Source organism: Loxodonta africana, chromosome 20 (genome assembly GCF_030014295.1).
Source record: "Loxodonta africana isolate mLoxAfr1 chromosome 20, mLoxAfr1.hap2, whole genome shotgun sequence".
NCBI lineage: Eukaryota > Metazoa > Chordata > Mammalia > Proboscidea > Elephantidae > Loxodonta > Loxodonta africana.
In genome coordinates, this window is record NC_087361.1 from 14,052,329 (window position 1) to 14,075,639 (window position 23,311).

The window sequence follows — 23,311 nt, forward strand, 5'->3', positions numbered from 1 at the left end:
CACTGCTCACTGCATGGGCAACATGGTCATGTTCACAGAAATGACCTCATCTCTAAGGTGTTCCCTTTGCTCTCTCTCGCCTTTTTTTTTTTCTTAACATAATTTGTTGTTGCTGTTTCTGATTGTATATTTATCACAGAAAATACAGAAAATGTAAGAAAAATAAAAGGCATCTATAACCCCACTAACCAAAGTTAACCGCTGGTAGCACTGGGTGTAACTTTTTTCTAGTATTTTCTCTCCACACATAGATATTTAAAGCATGTCTATAGTTTACAAATTCTGCTTTTAACATTTCTTAAACATTTCCCTATATCTGCAAAAGTATCAGTATTTAAAAACAGCATGAAATTGTCATGTGGCTATACCATAATTCATTTTAACCATCCCTGACTGTTGGACACTTGAACTATGTTCATTTTTCATGGTTATAAACAATGCTAAAACTAACATCCTTGTGGGCATCTCTGATTATGTCCTAAACAAGATCCCTGGCAATGAAACGACTAAGTCACAAGTTTTGAGTTCTAAGGCTCTGGATGTACACGACCAAATTGCTCCCATAATCATCATTGAGGCTGCCCATCTCACCAAGTCCTGATTGGCAACAACAACAAAAAAAAAACACCCTGCCTATTTGAGAGGCAAAAAGGTTGAAGTAACACTTCAGCACTGAAGATAAGACCAGAAGGTCAAGTGAGAGGTGGGAATGCCATTTATAAAAATATGACTTATAAACAGAATAGTCCTCTCAGGATATCAACATCTCATTGGCTATGTTCAGGATACAGCACGAAAAGAGATATCCGTAAGAATACTGAAGCCCACACACTCTTCCGGCACCTACGCACAGAAAAGGCTGAGTAAATGAACCAAACCAAGGCATATTACCATAGAGTTGATCTTTAATTGAAGGACTCACATTTTTAGCCAAGTCTGTGCAGTGGCTCTTTCAAAGTCATATCTAGGTTGCTATATAAATTCGGGGGAAGTTTAAATACGTGATATTGTACATAAAGAAACAAAGGGACTTCACTATACTTTATCACTACAATAAAAATGTGGAAACAAAATTTCTAGACAATGAAAAACAATATAAGATGGACTCTCATAAAAACTGTTTACAAACTTATGATGAAAACCACACTGTTTAAAGATTATATTTATGAGCCCACAGCAAGGAAAGAATGATACAACCAAAGGGGGTGTAAATAATAATAAACAACTCTGTATTATATAATGGGAGAGTTATACTTAGCTGAGAAGCCTCATTCCATCTCCTTACCAACAAGTATTGTTATCCAAGGGTATTTTTTTTTCCCCTTAACAAATAGAGAGCCCTGGTGGCACCGTGGTTAAAAACTCAGCTACTAACCAAAAGGTCAGCAGTTCGAATGCACCAGCCACTCCTTGGAAACCATATGGGGCAGTTCTACTCTGTCCCATAGGGTCACTATGTGTTGGAATTGACTTGATGGCAATGGGTCTTGGTTTGGAGGTTTTCGGTTATGATTTCACGGGACATCCAGTTACCTGGCCTAATAACAATGTTTAGTGCTTCTGTTCTGCCCCTATTTCACTGCGTAGTGCCTGTGGTCTTAAAAGCTTCCAAGGGGCCATCTGAGGCACAACAATTGGCCTCTATTTACCTGAAGCAACAAAGGAAAGAGAGTCAGGAACAGGAGGAGAAAATGGAATGTGTAGCTAATTGCCTCCATGAACAACTGCCTCTTTTGCCATGAGACCAGAAGAACTGGATGGTGCCTGGCTACCACTACTGAACACTTTGATCAAAGAATCTATAGAAGAATCCTGATCAAAATGGGAAAGATGCAGAACAGAATTTCAAACTCTTATGGACTTCAGGTTTTCTGCAGCCACGAAGGCTGCGTGAACCCCAGAAACTATTGCCCTGAGATAACCTTTAAACCTTAAACCAAAAATATCTCCTAAAGTCTTCTTAAAGCCAAACAACAATTTAGCTTAATAAGAAATGTCTGCCTCGAGCATTACATCTTTTTTAAATACAGATGTTACTTTATAAAACCCAGAAATTCTAGCAGTGATTCACAGCGTATCATGTATTCACATCATAGTAACGATACGTAAGTTCCTTTCTATTGTATGATATATCTCATTGTTTACACTGCCCACTGTTGTTAGCTGCCATCTAGTTGACCCCCAACACAGGGCGACCCATGGCCAACAGAAGCAAATGCTGCCTAGTCCTGTGCCATCCACATGATCAGTTATGGATTAGACTGTTAGGATCCATAGAGTTTTTTTAATAATTATTTTATTGTGCTTTAGGTGAAAGTTTACAGTGCAAATTAGTTTCTCATTCAAAAATTCATATACAGATTGTTTTATGACATTAGTTGCAATCCCCACAATGCGTCAGGACTCTCACCATTTCTACCCCTGGCTCCCCGTTTCCATTCGTCCAGTTTTCCTGTCCCTTCCTGCCTTCTCATCTATGCCTTTGGGCAGGTGTTGCCCATTTGGTCACTTGATTCATCTAAGAAGCACATTCCTCACATGTGCTATTGTTTGTTTTACAGGTCTGTCTAATCTTTGGCTGAAAGGTGAACTTCTGGAGTGACTTTAGTTCTGAGTTGAAGGGTGTCCAGGGACCATAGTATTGGGGCATCCTCCAGTCTGTCAGACCAATAACTCTGGTCTTTTTTGTGAATTTGAATTTGTTCTACATTTTTCTCCCTGGCTGAGACCCTCTCTTGTGGTCCCTATCAGAGTGGTCAACGGTGGTAGTTGGGCACCATCTAGTTCTTCTGAGCTCAAGCTGGTAGAGGCTGTGGGCCATTAGTCCTCTGGATTAATATTTTCCTTGTGTCTTTGGTTTTCTTCATTCTCCTTTGCTCCGGATGTGATGGAAACAATAGATTTATCTCGGATGGCCACTCACAAACTTTTAAGACCCCAGACGCTACTCACCAAAGTAGGATGTAAAACGTTTTCTTTATGACCTATGCTATGTCAACTGACCTAGATGTCCCTGAAACCATGGTTCCCCAGCACTCAGCCCCAGTAACTCAATCCCTTAAGGTGTACGGGTGTGTCTAGGAAGTTTCTATGACTGAGTCCACTCTGTGCTCTATTATATGAATTACATGGTGTACATACAAATATGTATGCTAAAATATCCACAGCCTAATCTATCTATATACATGGGTGTACTCCTATAGGAGCCCTGGTGGCACAGCGGTTAAGCCATCGGTTGGCAGGTTGAACCCACCAGTCACTCTGAGGGACAAAGATGTGGCAGTCTGTTTCCGCAAAGATTTACAGCCTTGGAAACCTTGTGGGACAATTCTACTCTGCCCTACAGGATCGCTATAAGTTGGATTTGACCCGATGGCAACAGATTTTTTTTTATGATTATACCCCTATATGCTCTCCTCCCCCCATTCAGCATACCTATCTGCCTAAGTATCTGCTTGTAAGTTATTATTTATTTTTACTGTTGAGGTATGGTTGCCTTCTTTTTTCCCCCCTTTCCTTGTGTTCCTCTAAGTGTCTTCCCTTGTCTTGGTCAAGTTGTGCTGACTTCCCCTATATTGTGTGTTGTCTTCACCTTCACCAAAGTTAACATTTGTCTACTATCTAGTGATTTCCCCTTCCCAGCCCTCCCTTCAGGGGAAACCATCATAGATTGTTTCTTTCTGTGTGTAAACCTCTTCTTCAGTTTTTAAAATAGAGGTCTCATACAATATCTGTCCTGTGGTGATTGACTTATTTTGCTCAGCATAATGCCCTCCAGATTCATTCCCGTTGTGAGATGTTTTGAGGTTCATCATTGTTCTTTACTGTTGTGTAGTACTCTGTTGTGTGTCTACTATAATTTGTTTATCCAATCATCTGTTGATGGACACTTAGGTTTTTTCCTGTACTGTTACTGTGAATAATGCTGCAATGAACATGGTGGACATATGTCTATTTGTGTGACAACTCTTATTTCTCTAGGATATATTCCTAGAGAACGGCATTGCTGGATCATATGGTATTTCTATTTCTAGCTTTTTAAGAAAGCGTTATATCTTTTTCCATAGTGGCTATACCATTTTACATTCCTACCAGCAGTGTATGAGAGCTCCAATCTCCCCACAACCTTACCAGCATTTATTGTTTTCTGAATTTTTGATCAGTGCCATTCCTGCAGGGGTGAGATGGTATCTCATGGTGGCTTTGATTTGTATCCCTCTAATGGATTCCTGGAAACCCTGGTGGAGTAGTGGTTAAGAGCTATGGCTGCTAACCAAAAGGCTGGCAGTTTGAATCTACCAGGCGCTCCTTGGAAACCTTATGGGGCACTTCTACTCTAACCTATAGGGTCACTATGAGTCAGAATCGACTCACAGTCAACAGGTTTGGTTTTGGTTTAATGGAGCCCAGCTGGCTCCCTTAAACCAAAAGGTCAGCAGTTCAAATCCACCAGCTGCTCCTTGGAAACCCTACAGGGCAGTTCTGCTCTGTCCTATAGGGTCGCTTTGAGTCAGAACTGACTCTATGACACTTCACAACAACAATAGCTAATGATGTTGTTGTTGTTGTTAGGTGCGGTTGAGTCGGTTCCAACTCATAGTGACCCTATGCACAACAGAACAAAACACTGCCCGGTCCTGAGCCATCCTCACAATCATTATGCTTGAGCTCATTGTTGCAGCCACTGTGTCAATCCACCTCGCTGAGGGTCTTCCTCTTTCCCACTGACCCTGTACTCTTCCAAGCATGATGTCCTTCTCCAGGGACTGATCCCTCCTGACAACATGTCCAAAGTATGTAAGACGCAGTCTCGCCACCTTTGCTTCTAAGGAGCATTCTGGTTGTACTTCTTCCAAGACAGATTTGTCCGTTCTTTTGGCAGTCCATGGTATACTTAATATTCTTCGCCAACACCACAATTCAAAGGCGTCAATTCTTCTTCAGTCTTCCCTATTCATTGTCCAGCTTTCACATGCATATGATGCGACTGAAAATACCACGGCTTGGGTCAGGTGCACCTTAGTCTTCAAGGTGACATCTTTGCTCTTCAATACTTTGAAGAGGTCCTTTGCAGCAGATTTGCCCAATGCGATGCGTCTTTTGATTTCCTCACTGCTGCTTCCATGGGTGTTCACTGTGGATCCAAGTAAAATGAAATCCTTGACAACTTCAATCTTTTCTCCATTTATCATGATGTTGCTCATTGGTCCAGTCGTGAGGATTTTTGTTTCTTTATGTTGCAGCGTATCCATACTGAGGGCTGTGGTCTTTGATCTTCATTAGTAGGCGCTTCAAGTCCACTTCACTTTCAGCAAGCAAGGTTGTGCCATTTGCATAACGCAGGTTGTTAATGAGTCTTCCTCCAATCCTGATGCCCCGTTCTTCTTCATATAGTCCAGCTTCTCGGATTATTTGCTCAGCATACAGATTGAATAGGTATGGTGACATAATACAACCCTGATGCACACCTTTCCTGACTTTCAACCAGTCAGTATCCCCTTGTTCTGTCCCAACAACTGCCTCTTGATCTATGTAAAGGTTTCTCATGAGCACAATTAAATGTTCTGGAATTCCCATTCTTTGCAATGTTATCCATAATTTGTTATGATCCACACAGTTGAATGCCTTTGCATAGTCAATAAAACACAGGTAAACATCCTGGTATTCTCTGCTTTCAGCCAGGATCCACCTGACATCAGCAATGATATCCCTGGTTCCACACCCTCTTCTGAAACCGGCCTGAATTTCTGGCAGTTCTCTGGCAATATACTGCTGCAGCCGTTTTTGAATGGTCTTCAGCTAAATTTTGCTTGCGTGTGATATTAATAATGGCCAATGATAGCAAGGATCTTTTCATATATTTATTGGCCTCTGGTGAAGTGTCTATTCATGTCCTTTGCCCATTTTGTGACTGCGTTGCTTGTCTTTTTATTGTTGAGTTCTTGAAGTTTTTTGCATATTTTAGAGTTTAAACGTTTATCAGATGTCATTGCCATTTTTTTTCCCCCAATATGCAGGTTCTCTTTTTACTCTCTTGGAAAAGTCTATTGATAAGCACAGGTATTCAATTTTTAGGAGGTCGCAGTTATCTAGTTTATCTTTCAGAGCTTGTACATTTTCAGTTATGCTTGACATTCTATTTATGCCATATATTAAGGCCCCCAGCATTGTCCCTATGTTTTCTATCATGAACTATATGTTTTTAGGTCTTACATTTAGGTCTTTGATCCATTTTGAGTTAGTGTTTGTGTATGGGGGGAGGTATGGGTCCTGTTTCATTTTTAATGGATGGATATCCAGTTTTGCCAGCACCATTTGTTCAAGAGACTATCTCTTCTCCATTTATTAGACTTCAACCTTTTGTTGAAGGTCAGGTGTCCACAGGTGGATGGGTTTATTTCTGGATTCTCAATTCTGTTCCATTGATCTATGTGTCTGTCATTGTACCAATACCAGGCTGTTTTGACGACCACAGCTGTATAGTAGGTTCTGAGATTGGAGAGTGTGAGGCCTCCTACTTTGTTCTTCTTCAGTAATGTTTAACTTATGCAGAGGCTCTTTGCTCTCCATATAAATTTGGTGATTAGTTTTTCCATCTCATTAAGGAATACTATTGGAATTTGGATCAGGATTGCATTGTATCTACAGATCGCTTTGGGTAGTACTGACATGTTCACAATGCTAAGCCTGCCTATCCATGAGCATGGTATGTTTTCCCATTTATGAAGGTCTCTTTTGGTTTCTTGCAGTAGTGTTTTGTAGTTTTCTTTGTTAGGTTTATCCCTAAGTATTGTATCTTTTAGGGGACTATTGTAAATAGAATTATTTTCCTGATTTCCTTTTCAGAGTTCTCTGTTAGTGTAGAGGAATTCAACTGATTTTTGTATGTTGATCTTGTATGCTGCCACTTTGCTGAATTCTTCTATTAGTTCCCGTAGCTTTCTTGTGGATTCCCTGGGATTTTCTATGCATATGATCATATCATCTACAAATAGGGACAGTCTTACTTCTTTCTTACCAACTTGGATGCCCTTTTTTTCCCCTTTCTTATTGCTACAGCTAGGATTTCCAGTACAATGCTGAATAAGAGTGATGACAAAGGGCATCCTTGTCTGGTTCCCGTTCTCAAGAGGAATGTCTTCAGTCTCTTTCCATTGAGAATAATGTTGGCTGTTGATTTTGTACATATACTCTTAATTATGGTGAGAAAATTTCCCTTCTATTCCTATTTTGGTGAGACTTTTTATCAGGTATGGGTATTGGACTTTATCAAATGCCTTTCCTGCATCGACTGAGATGATCATGTGATTCTTTTCCTTTGTTTTATGTTGTGTATTACCTTGATGGATTTTCTAATGTTGATCCATCCTTGCATATCTGGTATGAATTCCACTTGGTCATGATGTATTAATTTTTTGATATGCTGTTGGATTTTATTGGTTAAAATTTTGTTGAGAATTTTTACATCAATGTTCATGAAAGAGATTGGTCTATAATTTTCTTTTTTTGGCTTTGGTATCAGGGCTACGCTGGCTTCCCTGAACAAATTCATGTGTATTCCTTCCTTTTCTATATTCTGTAATAATTTGAGTAGTACTGGTGTCAGCTCTTCTCTGAATGTTTGGTAGAATTCTCCATTGAAGCCATCCAGGCCAGGGCTTTTCTTCTGTTAGTAGTTTTTTTTTTTAAATGACCTCTTCAATTTCTTCTTTTGTTATGGGTCTGTCCAGATTTTCTATCTCAGCTTGTGCTAGTTTAGGTAGGTAGTGTGTTTCTAGACTTGTCCATTTCCCCTAGGTCTTCAAATTTGTTGGAGTGTAATTTTTCATAGTATTCTATTATGATCCTTTTTATTTTAGTTGATTCTATTGTGATGTCACCCATCTCATTTCTTATTTGGGTTATTTGCATCTTCTCCCTTTTTTCTTTTGTCACTTTGGCCAGTGGTTTGTCAATTTTATTGGTCCTTTCAAAGAATCAGCTTCTAGTCTTGCTGATAAGTTTCAACAGTTTTTCTGTTTCGTTTATTTCTGCTCTCATCTTTATTGTTCCCTTTCTTCTGGCGCTTGTGGATTTCTTTTGCTGTTCTATTTCTATTTGTCCGAGTTGGAGGGTAAAGGTGTTGATTTTGGCCCTTTCTTCTTTTTTGATGTGTGCATTTATTGCTATAAATTGGCCTCGGAGCACTGCTTTTCCTGTGTCCCAAAGGTTTTGGTATGTTGTATTTTCCTTCTCATTTGATTCTAGGAATATTTTTTACTTTGTCTTTAATTTCTTCTATTACCCAGTGGTTATTAAGCATGATGTTACTCAGTTTCCAAGTATTTGATTTTTTTCCTTCTTCCTGTTACTGATTTCTAATTTTACAGCACTGTGATCTGAGAAGATGCTTTATATTATTTCAGCATTTTTTAAATTTATTGAGGCTTGCTTTGTGGCCTAGGGTATGGTCTACTCTAGAGAATAATCCATGTGCACTGGAGAAGAATGTGTACTGTGCTGCTGTTGGGTGGAGTACTCTCTATATGTCTATAAGGTCAAGTTGGTTGATTGTGCGTTATTGAGAACTTCTGTATCTTTGAGTTTCTAGCTGATCTGTCCATTGTCAAAAGTGGTGTGTTAAAATATTCTACCATTAATGTGTAACTGTCTATTCCTCTTTTCATTTCTGTTAGGGTTTGTTTTATGTGTTTTGGAGCCTTGTCACTGGATGCATAGATATTTATTATGGCTATGTCTTCTTAATGGATTGATCTCTTAATCATTATATAATGTCCTTCCTTGTCTCTTATGATGGAGTTTGATTTAAATTCTATTTTATCAGAGATTAATATTGCCACTCCTGCTTTTTTTTGGATACTGTTTGCTTGATATATTTTTCCATCTTTTGATTTTTAACCTCTTTATATCTTTGTGTTTAAGGTGTGTCTCTTGTATACAATATATTGATGGGTCTTTTTTTTTTTTTTTTTTTAAATCCATCCTGCCCTCTGTCTCTTGACTGGTGCATTTAACCCACTTATATTCAGCGTGATTATCAATGGATACGAATTTGCTGCTGTCATTTTGTTATTTGTGTGTAGTGCTGACAATTTCTTTGTTCTGCTTAATTTTCTGTGCTGAGTTCTTTTAGTTCATGGATTGTCTTTTCATTTCCTTCCTTTTTTGTCAATTTTGTGTCTACTGAGTGTTTTTGATTTTCTTCTTTATTTTGATAGGTAGGTTTGTTAATTTTCTTTGTGGTTACCCTGAGGTTTACCTTTATCATTCTATGTGTAAAACAGTCTGTTACTTGTAGATATAGCCTTGACTTCCTCTCCATAAGGAAGTTCTGTAACTATACCATTTGTTCCCCCTTTTTGTTTTGAAGTTGTCATCAATTTCAGACTGGCACCTCTGGTTCCCTGTTTTTAGTTCTATAGCTTTATTTTACTTTTTAAATTTCTCTGTCTGGGTTGGCATCTTGGTGATGCCGTCATGTGGCTTGCTCACAGGTTGTTGTCTGCTGTCCTAGAACTCCCTTTAATATTTCTTGTAAGGATGGTCTTGTTTTTACAAATTCCCTTTATTTCTGTTTATCTGAGAATGTCCTAGTTTCACCATTGTATTTGAGAGACAATTTTGCTGCATGTATGATTTTCTTGGTTGGCAAATCTTTTCTTTCATTGCCATCTTGCCTGTATGGTCTCTGCCAAGAAATTAGAGCTTAGTCTTACTGGAGTTCCATTGTATGTGATATCTGTAGGTGATATTTTATTTTTCCTGAGCCACTCTCAGAATTCTGTCTTTATCTTTGGACTTGCAAAACTTGATTATGATGTCTTGGTGACCTTCTTTTGGGGTCTATCCTGTATGGGATTCATTGAGCTTCTTGGATGAAAATCTTCTCATCTTTCATGATATTGGGGAACTTTTCTTCCAGCAAATATTCAAAAAATCTCTCTGTGCTTTTTTTTTTTTTGGTGGGGGGGGTCTTCTGGGATTCCCATCACACATAAATTAATTCCTTTTCATAGTGTTCCACATAACTCTTTGGATTTCTTCATTTTGTGTTTCATTTTTTTTCCTGATTGTTCCTCAAACAAATTGGTATCAAGGGATTTGTCTTCTATTTTGCTAATACTTTCTTCCACTGTTTTAATTCTACTTCTGTTTTCTTCCATGGAGTTAACTATTTCTGACATTTAATTGTTAATCTTCTAGATTTCTAGTTGCTGTTTTTGTATGATTTCTAATTGTCTATTTAATTTGTCGTTTTGTTCTTGTATTGTTTTCCTGAAATTTTTTAGGGTTTTGTCCGTGTTTTCTTTGATCTCTTTGAGGACCCTATATATAAGCTTTCTGAATTCTTTATCGGCAGTTCCATTACCATCGCTTTCTTAGGAAGGTTTTCTGCCCCCTTTGGTCATTTGGTTGAACCACCTCGTCTTGTTTCTTTATATAATTTGATATTGTCTGTTGTCTCCAAGTCATTAAGGTGTTGTTTTATTTATGATTTTGTTTTGTTTTGATTCATCAGTGCAGGCAGGTTGGTTGTACTTCAGTGATTGCTTGTCTGGCAGCACAGGGGTGTTCACTTCCTGCCCCCAGTTGGATGGGGGGACAGCAGGCAGGACAAGCCCTCACTGCTGTTCACTGTATGTGTGAGATGGCTTAGGATATACTGGGCGGGCCCTATCCCATGGTATGGGAATGCTCACAGCTGCTCACCATTTGGGTGAACAACAGGCAAGGAGCAAGGCAGGTGTCTGGGGGAGTGCTGAAGTACTCCCTTTATTGGGGGGGCACAGTGGTCAGCTGGTGGGCACACAGACACTCTCCATCAGAAGAAGGAGTAGGCAACTGGGGTAGGGTAGGTGACTGGAAGTAGTGTAGATGCTCTCTCTGGCAGGGGAGGGGTGGTACAGGCAGCCAGTGTCACACAGGCACTCTCTCCAGCAGGGGAGGGGCTGGACTGGTGGGTGGGGATGGGGGGAGAGAGAGAAAAAAAGAAATAAAGGAGGGGAATTCGTCTACTGCTCTGTGCTCACCCCCATCCTACAGGTTAGGGACTGCCACTAGAGTCATTCTGTCTCTGAATCCTGTCTTCTTTTCTGCTATATGTATGCCAGAATCCCTGAAACTCTCTTCCTCCTTCCTGTACTTTCCCTCCTTAGCTCCAGTTCATGTCCTGCTCACCTTGCTTCACTCCAGGTATGTCAACACAGTTTCACTGTTTGCTATTGGGAGTTCTGTAATGCTGTCTTCCTGTGTTCCTCACCCAGGGTCACTGCTGGCTTTGTCTCAAAATGGCCCCACTGTTTGGCTGTCTCACAGGGCACTTCTACTCCATATCTCTCCCTGTTTGCTGCCACTGTCCAGTTTCTTTTTCCAAATGGTGTTTGATCTAATTCTATATCTTTTCCTTTGTTTCTCAGGGTTCCAGGGCTGTCATCTGTATGTGTTTCACTTTGTTTCTTGGGTCTTTGTTGTAGAAGGACAGTGTGGTACATATGACTAGGCTGCCATTTTGAATCATCTTCAAGCATTATGCTCTTTTAAAAACTATTTATGTGGGCTCAAATTGATAACTGCTACACAAAAAATTACACAGGAACCTCATGGAGCAGTGAGCTTATGTTAATAGAGGGGGAACAACTCAGAAAAGGAAGGTATGAATGACTGCATAACTCGAGCAATGTCATCAAAATCACTGAACTGTACATGTAGAAACTTGAATTGGTGTGTGTTTTTGCTGCATACATTCTCAACAACAATAAAATAAATTTTTAAAAAATGAAAATAAGAGCGTATTTCTAAGCAAATATGAACTCAATCAAGCCTTTGCTCTTTCACACTCTACCAACCCAATCTCCCAGTCCAGATCATTCAAGCTATCTATGATTTCTCTCTTTTCCCTCATATGTTAATCACAGAACAAATCTTACTACTACAATTCTACCTCTACAATATGTCTCCCCACAACCCACTCTCCCATTTCTCCCCACAAACGCACACTATCTGGCCCTAGTCTGTGTTCCCATTCCACCTCTTAAATATAATTTATTTTTATGAAACTCAATATCTAAGCCATGTGTGATACATTCCTACTTCAGGACTATTGCCAAATGTATTCTCTTACTCTGTTACTAAAAGTGTCCCCTCACTCTGGAATGTCCTCCCTCATTCCTGCTGTTTAAAATCCTAAAAAGTTTTTGGAGACCCAACTCAAATGCTACTTTCTTCATGAAGCTCTCTTAGACCCCTCAGTTGGAATTAACCTCTCTTTTTAGCAACCTCACGGCTCTTTGTTGAGACTGGGGACAGCGCTTTTGTTTTGTCTCCAGCTACACTGTGGTTGCCAAAAAGCAAGAAATAAATCTTATTTATTTCTGCATCTCTCACTATCTACTATTAAGGGCTTGAACAGAACACAACACGTTTGCAGAACTGCTTTGCTGAAATTTTTTTTATTCAACCTATCACAGTTTACAATCTTTAATATAATGTGTCTGAGGACCTAATACTTTCAAAGAATCAGATCCTCCAAGTTGACTTCATGTCCGGAACTATACCATTAACTACTTTTTGTCCTTCTGTTTAATTCAAGATCAAGGAGGTATGCAAGCAGAGAATTCCAACACGGATCCCTAAACCAAAAACTACAGGCATCACTAAGCTCTCTACTAAGGCTCCCACAGGGCCTATGGATAAGCCTATTCACCAGGATGGCTGTGGGAAACTACACATCATAAGGACTGTCACCTCCAACACTTTCCTCCACATGGGAGGGAAAAGGTAAGTCATGCCAATGCACTGTCTGGATACATTCATCTACAGAAATATCTGGAAAGCTAAAATTGCCATTATGGAAGACCAAAAGAGGAACAGCCATGCCTCCAGGAAATGGTGAAGCAGCAAACTGACAGATGGTTCATTCAGAGGCTGCAGGACCTGGTGAAGATCATCCTGAAAGGGCAGCACATCTACAATTATCATATCTATGTATGCGTACAGACACATGCACACCTTTACACCACCACCCCGCCAAATCCACCCAATTCCTCATCCTACCCGCTGTAATCCAGCCCAACATTGGACTGTATACCATCGGCCTTACACAGGATTGAATTCACTAGACCAGTACGTGGGTTTTCTGATGAACGCAGATAGAAGTAACCTTTCATTCCACAGAATTTTATTGAGTAATCATATTTCAATAAGAAAATGTGCTAGTGAGAATTCCTAATCTGTTTTAAGAAAGTCAGATTATTTCCTTCAAAATGACAGAACATTCAGAATCATTCTTAAATCATGATTTCTCTATGACCAGGCAGGGGAAAAAAAGGTGGTAACTCTTAGTTACAGGGAGTAAAGAAACAACAAAATGCGTAATAGCTGCACACATCCTTCATGTGGCCTACTTGATAATCACTGGTGCCACACGCACACTGGACTGTTGGCACAACTTTCTGTCCCACTTTTGTATTAGGTTGCCCCTCCTGTATGTACCAGACCATGGAATCACACTGCTAGCCTTGTACAGCAAACCATTTTAGATCAGTATTGCTGCTTTCTATAACAATCAGGCATCTGAGTCAAAGGTTGCCGATATTGAGATTGTTCAGGGAGATAGGAATCATTGTCCTTGGAAATTAAAAAAAAAAAAAGACAAAAAATTATCATACTACAGAATGTTGTATTCAACCAGCTCTCTACAAGGCTGGACGTAGTCCCATGAGTAAGCTATAGGAATTCTTTTTATCACTCTGAAAAGCCTTTCTCACTGAAGCAAGTGAAAGGTATAATTCAGTGTGGACAGAATAACATGATCATGTTCTAAGACAAAGAAGACATTTATGATGGGGAGATGGTTACACTTCACAAAACCTGTCAGAGATAAAATATATATAGTTCAAAGAAGAGCATGACCCAGCAATCCTGTACCGAGACATGGAGACGTGACTGTGGAAGAAATCCTAGAGCCTAAGGGCAGTGCTGCAGCTGGCTGTCCTGGGAAAGAGCCTGCAGAACAGAAGCAAAGGAAATGCTGTTCCCAACACCCTTCCAGCAGAGCCCAATTCAATGCACTGATGCCACTAAGCAGATACCCCAGCCTCACTCCAGTTTAAAGGAGGAGGAGGAGGAGCTGGAGGCCTGGGTAGAGCGATGCAAGCCAAAGAGTAGGGGGATGTGCAGCAGCCTGAGCAGGCACATGGCAGAGGGAGAAGGTAGGGAGATGGAGTAAATTAAAAGTCAGAGGTGGAAAAGCCTAAGCTAAAGACAGCAGGAAGAGAACAGCGGAGGGGAGTGGACTACAAAAGAAAGTGGTGAAGCTCTGACACAAAGATAATTCGAGAGAAAGACAATTCAGAGGGAAGTGTGGGACAGTAACAGGTGGGAGAACGTACGTGTGGAGGGCTTAGCGCTGTGACTGACATAAAGCAGGTATTCAATAAATCCTCAGAGAATAGAGGATGGGTGAGTGAGGAAGAGAAGGGCCATGTGGTCCCAATAACGCTCCCAGAAACGCAAAATACCCTTGGAGAGTTTTACTTTGAAGAGGGGCACAAAACGTGCTATATGTTTGAGATTTCAAAACTACTGAAATCTAGAGGAGACTCCCTGGAGTATATTTTTAGGCTGGTGTATGTTCAACAGCAAGGAAGAAAAGAGACAAAATACTGTAAAAAGCACTAAAAAGAGTCAATTCCGACTTATGGCAACGCCCTGAACTGCTCCATAGGGTTTTCAAGGCTGTGTGGGTAACCGTCTAGAAGCAGATCGATCACCAGGACTGTCTCCCAAGGTGCCTCCTGGGTTCAAAGCAACAGCCTTTCAGCTAACAGTCCAGTGCTTAACCTTTTGTGCCACCCAGGGAAGCTTAAAAGAGGGCAGGAGGAAAAAAGATGAGAAGTGTCAAAAAAAAAAAAAAAAAATAGGAACATAACAATACTTCTAAGACAACTAGAAGAAAGTGGAGTCCTACCTTTAAATGGTAATATAGTTCTAATCCCATTAAAATAAAAGTCTTTAACAAAACTCTATTTTAACAAAAGGATTCCGAAACCCACTGCCATCCAGTCGATTCTGACTCATAGGAACCCTATAGGACAGAGTAGAACTGCCCCGTAGAGTTTCCTGGAGGATTCAAACTGCCGACATTTTGGTTAAGGGCCATAGCACTTAACCACTACGCCACCATGGTTTCCAATAAAAGGACTGTAAACCAAAAAACATACTTATTAAAAGCAATATACAATGCGATAAAAATGCAACCACAACTAAGAACCAGGAATCCTATTTAATGTTGAACACAATGGGATGTGCCCTGTGATACGAGTGAAATACAAAAATCCTGCCTCCGGGGGATAACCCTGTTTCTGCAGGAACGTGGCCCACCTGAAGAACGATGAAAATAAAAGGTGCTATCCTAATAATGCCACAAAAACTTCAGTTAGTTAAAATTTTACAGTAAGCAGATAAAAATCCAAGTGAATGAAAATAAATCCAATTTATAACGAATTTTTTTAAAAAACCTGATACTTTTATGATAGACTCTTTCCTCAACCCTACATTTATTTAACTTCAATAGTTCCTGAAGTAATTTCTTTATAAACTTTTGAAATAAAGTACCTGACTTCAACAGGAAAGTAAATGGTCTAATGTATGAATAATTATGGACTGAGTAATAGAGTAATTGATAAAAAACACAATTCTCTCTCGGGTATGTTTCAAATTCCTTCTACTTCTAGAGATATGCGATATCCAGCTCCGGGTCTGACCCTGAGTCTGGGGCAGGGGTTGGCAAAGTATGGCCCACAGGTCAAATTCATCCCAATTTCTTTTTTGTAGCCTGCAAGTTAAGAATGGTTTTTACATTGTTAAATAGTTGGGGGACATTTTTTGAAAAGAATATTTTGTGACTTATGAAAATTATATGAAATTCAAATTTCATTGTTCATAAGTAAAGTTTTATTGGCACAAAGCCACACTCATTCATTTACATGCTGCTTTCCTGCTACAATGGTAGAGCTGAGTAGTTGTTAAAGAGACAGCCTAGCCCTCAAAACCTAAAACATTTACCATCTGGCCTTTATAAAGAAGGTTGGCTGACCTCTGGCCTAGTTTGACCTAGACTAGCAAAGAACTCGGGAATAAGAGCTTAAAAAAGGCTTTATCGACTCTTTTTTTTAAAGTAATACCAGCAATTTATGAATCATATTAAAAATTCTACAAACGCTATGAAAATAAATATTTCAAGCTATTTGTGATATATTTCGTAAAATGTATAATTCTATGCATGTATTTGTGTTCAACTAAAAAACATCAGATAAGAGCAGTTCAAAGTACTTCTGCTACAAGATGATACAATGTGTAACTGTTGGCTCTGAGGGGGGAATGGAATTATCTCTAGGCCTTCCAAATTCCTAAGCGGTATTTCTCAAGATTCACAGACATTTAGCAAAATTACATCAGGACCTACTTTGGGTAAAGAATCTCGTAACTGTTATCAAGAAGCACTCATTTAGTCATTTGCAAGAATCATGGAAACTGTATAGAATAAACTGGCCCACGAAGGTTCTCTTTGGGCCATTTGTTACACGGTCTTTGAGAACAGAACAATGACTGATAATGTAGCTCTCTCTCTCTCCTCTTTCCTTCTTCCCCTTCAAATTCATCCTGCTCCTGACTGTTGCCTTTGAACGTGTTTTAAGAATATTATTTGCAATTGATTGAATACCTTTGTGTATGACCGCATCAATGCATAAATCTTATCATGTAAGCAGATTATGTTCCCTCCCCCCCAATTCCTTTAAGGTATATAAAACAGGGCCAAGCATGTAAACTCAATAAATGATTTTGAAAAATACTTGCCCTGAAGTTGATCCTCTGTTGTGTGTTATCAACATCCTCTGTGTTTAGTCTGTATCTTATATGTAGAGGCAACTCTACAACATTTACTCTGCATGGCTGCCTATACATAAAAAGTAGTACTATAAAAGCCCAACTTTGGTGTGAGAAAAGGAAAAAAACAACAAACTAAGTTATTCAGGTTTAAAGGAAAGATACAGGTGTTCCCCCTTTTAATAATTTCTAGTGGGGGTTAGTACAGGATAGATAAACCAATGAAACTTGAAGGGAGTAACATAAAATTATACCACAACAACAACAAATAATATTTACAATGCCCATTTTAGCCGTCTCAAGCAAAAAGAACAATCACATTGATTCTAGGTTTTGTCAACAATAGTAATTATCGGCTCATTTACAAAGCCAGTCTGTTGTCCCCTCTCAAAACATAGTTTATAAAATTAAATCCAAATACGGTTAGAATAAAATGTTCGTAGACCCTGTTGTACAATGAGTACTTCTAATGTATTTCTAGAAGAGAAAACCAACGTCTGCCAAATCATATGCAAAGCCTGGGCAGGATTTCAACAACTCTTTCAGCAGATCAAGACTCTTTGGGCATGGAACGTCTAGGCTCAGGTTTCCAAGATGTGGCTATGAAACATTAACAATTATTTAATTAATGAATACTTAATGAGTGCCTTCTATGTACCCAGATACTAGTCTAGGCCATGAGGATATAGCAAAGAACAAGTCCCTGCGTACATAGAACTCACATTCTAGTTGGGGGGGGGGGACCATAATAATTTAACAAGGAAAATAATACTTGGTAATAAATGCTCTGCAGATAACTAAAATAAGGTGATAATATAAGGGAGCAAATGGATGACTACTCTAAACTGGCTTACCAGCAAGTGCCTCAAAGAGCAGGTGATATGTGAAATAAGGTCTTGGATGAAGAGCCAGCCACTGAAAATTCCAAAGTTCGGCACAGGCAGGAAAAGAAACAGCTATATGCAGAGGGCCATGAGCTTGGCCTGCTGAGGAACAGAACAAAGGCTGGTAAGGCTGGGACATAGAACACGAGAGGGCCGTAAGTAGAAGATCTGACGGAGATCAGCCACAGCAAGTAATCTGAATTTTACTGTGTGGGCCAAGGGGAAGCCACTGGAGGGTTTAAGCAGGCATGTGTTCTGATTTCCCCTTTAAAAGGGTCATTCTGGCTGCTAACCACAGAGGAACAAGATGGAAACTGGGAGTCCAGTTAAGAGCTTACTACACTACAGTGGTTAAAGCAAAAAAGGATGATAAGAGTATACATCAATGGAGATAACAAAGAAGAAAAATGGGAAGATTCCTGACATGTTATGGAGAAGAGACAAGAGGACTTGACAGATGAAACGTGAGGGGTGAGGGAAATTAATGGATGAATGTATCAGGATGCTGCTAGACCTCTGTGAAATTGAGTGGCCGTGGTTTAATTTACTGAGATGAGGGAGTCTGGACAACAGGCAGGTTTGGAGAGCGATTCGATAGTTAGGTCTTGGGCACGTTACCTTTGACGTTCCTATTAAATAACTTCATAAAGACATTAAAAAGACAGCCAGTACATGAGTCTTGTGCTCCAAGATTAGGTGTGAATTACTGGAAACAACGCTTCTCAAAGCCCAACGGTACAAGGTGCTTATTTGTAGCTCCAAGTAACCAGTGCTCTTTGGACGACTAAACTTTGGAAGACCAAGAGCTTTAATAGATAAAGTTTTATAACAGTGCTGTATCCCCCAGCCCAGTGCAATCGAGTCGATTCCGACTCATAGCAACCCTATAGGACAGAGTAGAACTGCCCCACAGGGTTTCCAAGGAACTGCCAATCTTTGGTTAGCAGTCAAGTTCTTGAAGAGGCTTATAAACTGAGGTCCTTTTTAGATGGATAAAGGACTGTTATTTTAGAGATGACATTTTTACCACTGACACCCAGAAGAGTTATTTATTAGAAATATAAGTGCACAGACTCTGGTTTCAGATTGCCTGCATATGAATCCCAGCTCCCCCAGTTACCAAGTGAATAACACTGGACAAGTCACTTAACCTTTCAATGCTTTAATCTTCCCATCTGTAAAATGGGGATAACAGTAACTGTCTCATGGTGTTCTTGTGCAGACTAAATGAGTCAGTTCATGGAAAGCAATCAAAATAGTGTCTGGCACATAGTAAGCACTTGACAAGTGCAAGCTAGCATTATTGTCTGCAGTCTCTCATCACTGGGCACACAAGTATCTACACATTTCAGTTCTCTAGTTAGACACTTGATAAGAGATGACATCAAAGATTCAGAACGAGCTGGCTATATAAAAAACCCTCCTCAAAAGAAATGAGGCCTAAGAGTTTTGCAAATTGCTAAGAACATCCTCTTTAAAAATAAACCATCTATGTGTCAGTCATTCCCAAATCTGTATCTCCAGCCCTGGCCTGACCCTGGGGTGCCAGACACACATATCCAGCTGCCTGCTGGACACTCTACCTGATAATGGATTTAAAAGAGAAAGCAAAGGGAGGTCTCTTTCAGTGAATGAATGATCAAGGGACCACCTCCAACTTTAGAATCTCTTGGCTCTGATCCAACCATCAAAGTCCATGTTTTGACTGATATTCTCTCAGGTTTTGGCTTTATATTGAGAAGCAGCCCAGTTTCAACTACATAAAACCTGGGGCATTGGATCTGCTCGTTTTAGCTGCAATATTTAAAATCATGATTCTATTGTATGTATTGTTTATTATGCCACTTAAAATAATTTCTTAAGATAAGCAGGGAATAAGGAAATAATTGAAACGAAATATTAGATGCTATTAGATGACTCCTGGGCTCCAATGTCTCAGGTAGACTGGGCTGCACACTCCTCAGCAAAGGTGACTCTCAGCTGTCTTATCCTGGGTCATGACTACAATCACCACCAATGACGTCACCAATAGGATGGTCAGCCTTCGCGAGCAGCCCAGAATAGTCCCAGCAAATTCTAATAACATAGTCTTTCAAAAGCATCTGGATTAGGTGACAAATTACATGTTTAAGTTTATGGTCACTGAGAGTTCTGTAGCATCTAGCATGTATGCATTCATTCATTCATTTAGCTAACATCTACCAGGCACCAACTAAATACCAAGACTCATGTTGGCCTCCAGTGCAATGCAAGATTCTCATATAAAAATAACAGGTCTTAAAGACCTACATGAAATAAGCAAAAGGGGCATGGGTGGATCAAAAGTGTCCTTGAGAGCCTCTGAGTTATGTATCACATCTATGAAAACATGAGAATGGCAAAACACAGTACATTTTCTTAGGCAATAAGGAAACAGATATATTAGACAGTTATTACACACGGTGTATAAGCAACAAATACTGAATACATGGCTAAAAATATTCCATTGCCTTGCCACCATGAGTGTGAACTGGGAACAGGTGATAGGGAAAAATGTTATTTTTATAGGGAAGTAGCATAATCCACAACATGGATAAAAGTAGCATTACGACTATCTTTCTGTTCTCTAATTTAATGCACTATCTCTTCCTTGACTTTCAAGACAAACATAACTTACATAGTTTAGGCTAATTTCTCCCCATTAATATGGGAAAAAATTGGTTCAGTTGTGATTTCTTCCAAATTAGAAATGCTATACAGATTAGTCAGACAAATTGTCAACAAATAATGAAGCAAGCGGGTCTTAACAAAATTTATATGCTCACTTTCCTAAAAGGTAATTTAAAAAGCAAAAAAGTCTCTGATAAAATTGCATGTCAGCAATTTTCAAAGATTAGTCTTAAAACTAGAAGGAATCTAGCTCGTATCAAAATAAGTGGGGACTCTGACACATCGCTTTATAGGAATTCTGGAAACTTGGATGAAGGAGGCTGTAGGACCTAAAGTTCTACTAGATGAAATGTTTAAACAGTTGGTTGGTAACACTCTTAAAAAAGAATATCTCTAAATCCTGGCAGTCATGGTCCCCGAACCTTCTGTTGGCCCAGAACAGGAACTATTCCCGAAGCCAACTCATCAGACATGGACTGGACTGGACAATGGGTTGGAAAGAGATGCTGATGAGGAGTGAGCTATTTGCATCAGGTGGACACTTGAGACTATGTTAGCATCTCCTGTCCGGAGGGGAGACGGGAGGGTAGAGGGGGTTAGAAACTGGCAAAATGGTCAAGAAAAGAGAGACTGGAAGGAGGATGCGGGGTGACTCATTAGGGGGAGAGTAAGTGGGAGTATGTAGTAAGGTGTATGTAAGTTTATATGTGAGAGACTAACTTGATTTGTAAACTTTCACTTAAAGCACCAAAAAAATTATTTAAAAAAAAAAAAAAGAATATCTCTAAGGACTCTTCATTTTACAGATATGCTGATAGAGAAGCCAGACGGTAACAGTGGGAAAAATACAGCTTTGAAAGTTAGTCACACTTAACTAGCCTCTTTTGAGACCTCTTCCTTGCTGTATGTTCCAAAGAACATTACTTAACTCTCAGTTCTTTCTCTGTAAAAATGAAGGCAACACTTACCTTTTAAGGATTAGAATTAGGGTCCCTAATTTGATGCTGTTTCCCCTATCACTCAAGAGGAATTCAACTATTTCTTAAATGACATCTATCCATAAAGCACACCATAAAAACAGCTTTTAACACCTGAGTTGGGGGTATTAAAGCAACTGGGGATCACTACAGCGGTGTAAAAAAAGATTAAAAAAAAAGTGCTGTGCCTTCAGACACACAGATACATTTGCTATGAGCAAGGCTGCAAAAAAGTCTGTAAGTTTTATCAAGAATGTATTTTATTAGCGACACTTTAAAAAATGATGTCTGATCAGTTTGTACCTGACGTCTGCCTTCTGGAAACAATGCAATAACTGAAGTAGAATTTTGTAGTTTTTAATGAGTATTTCACAATTCATATTTCAAGATTAATGTCTGCAGCTAGTATGTATCAAGTGTCTATTATGTGCAGGGCCCTGTAGATAATGCAAACATGAATTAGACTTTGGCTTTGTTTTTAAATACCTTAGAATCTGGTAGAGAAGAGAGGCAAACCTTAAAGTAATATAAACATGATTGCATATACAGCCTTACTGGACTTGAACAGAACAGTTCAACGACAGCCTGCGGGAGGCAGTTACTTAATGTCTTTCCTGGTAAATGCCCACTGCACTGGGAGTGGGTGCACATAGTAAATAAGTGTTTGAATTGTCTTGTTATCTGGATTCTAGTCTTGTTTCTGACATTAACTAGCTATGAGAACCTGTCAAGTTGCTTGACATCTTTAGGTCTCATGTGCCAAATTTGTAAAATGGGTGAGTTCACACGGATGATTGCTAAGCCCCTTTCTGGAGCTAATATTCCAAATTACATGATGACAGTAGCAACAAAAAAAAGCCATAGCTAATATATACTGCGCACACATTTTTTTTTATACATTGTTTCAAGCACTGTGCTAAAGTGTATCACACATTATTTTCGTTTTATCTTCACAACCACCTAGGCAGATGTCGGCAAGTACTTTACAGATGAGGCGAAACTGTCAGAGTGCTGGAGTAGCGATCTGAAGCAGTCTGAATCTAGTCCAGGGGCTGCCTTTGACCTCCTTTCACGAAAACTGTTTTATTCATTCTCAAGAAAGAAACAAAAGACGGACAGACTCTGGAAAAGGGTCCTTTCTGACTGACAGGTTGATCTGAGTTAACGTCACACCCGTCAGTTCCACGTGCTAAAGCGTCACTCCCACACCCGCGCCCACGGCGGGGCGCGCCACCGCGGGGCGGGAGAGCGGGACCCCCCGACGCGGGCCGGGGCCGAGACGCGCGGTCCGGCGCGGGAGAAGGGGCCCTGCGGGAGCGCGGGCAGGCTGGGTACCTGGGCTGCTGGCTGCTCCTGCCGGCTGCTTCTCCCACCACTCGTCTCCAAGGTCGTCTGCCATGTCTGCTCGGGGCGCGCAGGGGCGGTCGGCGCGGGAAGGCAGCGCCGCTGGGCACGCGAGGCGCTTTCGGGGCAGCCGCCGGCGTTGCCGCACGCGTAGCCCCTACCCGGACGCCGTCGCCTCGTCCCGCGACGGTGACGTCACCTCTCCGCTCCGCCTCTCCAGCGCTCGCGCTCAGGTTCGCCGCACTTTCCACACTGGAGCCGATGGGCAGGGGAAGTCTGGACACGCAAATGAATCCCCCGAAAGTACGAAGACAAAAAGAAACAGAAACAAAAATATACTGGCACCTGTTTTTAAAATAAATTCTTTCAAAACTTTTTGTTTTGGTTTTATTTTTTCTTAAAATATATTGTAGAAAGTGTGACACGGAATGCCAAGACACTTTTTCTCTGTTTAAGTTTCAAAAAATCTGTGCCCGGGAGGAGCACCGAGCACGTGTGGTTTGGCGTGGGTCAGTGTTTGGGGAATTGTGATTTGTACAGTTTGCGCTTAAAAAACGTGCACACGGCTAC

General features: G+C 40.2%; 2 protein-coding genes across 3 annotated transcripts in view; one reads left to right on the forward strand and one right to left on the reverse strand.

Moving 5' to 3' along the window:
• LOC104846759 (filamin A-interacting protein 1-like) overlaps window positions 1-16,852 on the forward strand; it is a 63,745-nt gene extending 46,893 nt beyond the window's left edge. Inside the window, exon 3 of the mRNA XM_064273052.1 lies at window positions 12,590-16,852. Coding sequence (XP_064129122.1) covers window positions 12,590-12,781 — 192 coding nt within the window. The 3' untranslated portion in view covers window positions 12,782-16,852. The remainder of the gene's footprint in view (window positions 1-12,589) is intronic.
• CMSS1 (cms1 ribosomal small subunit homolog) overlaps window positions 1-22,891 on the reverse strand; it is a 418,629-nt gene extending 395,738 nt beyond the window's left edge. For both annotated transcript variants that reach the window (XM_010598602.3, XM_023559042.2), the window contains exon 1: window positions 22,733-22,891. In XM_010598602.3, the coding sequence (XP_010596904.2) occupies window positions 22,733-22,796 (64 nt within the window). In that variant the 5' untranslated portion in view covers window positions 22,797-22,891. The remainder of the gene's footprint in view (window positions 1-22,732) is intronic.
• Window positions 22,892-23,311: the final 420 nt, after the last annotated feature.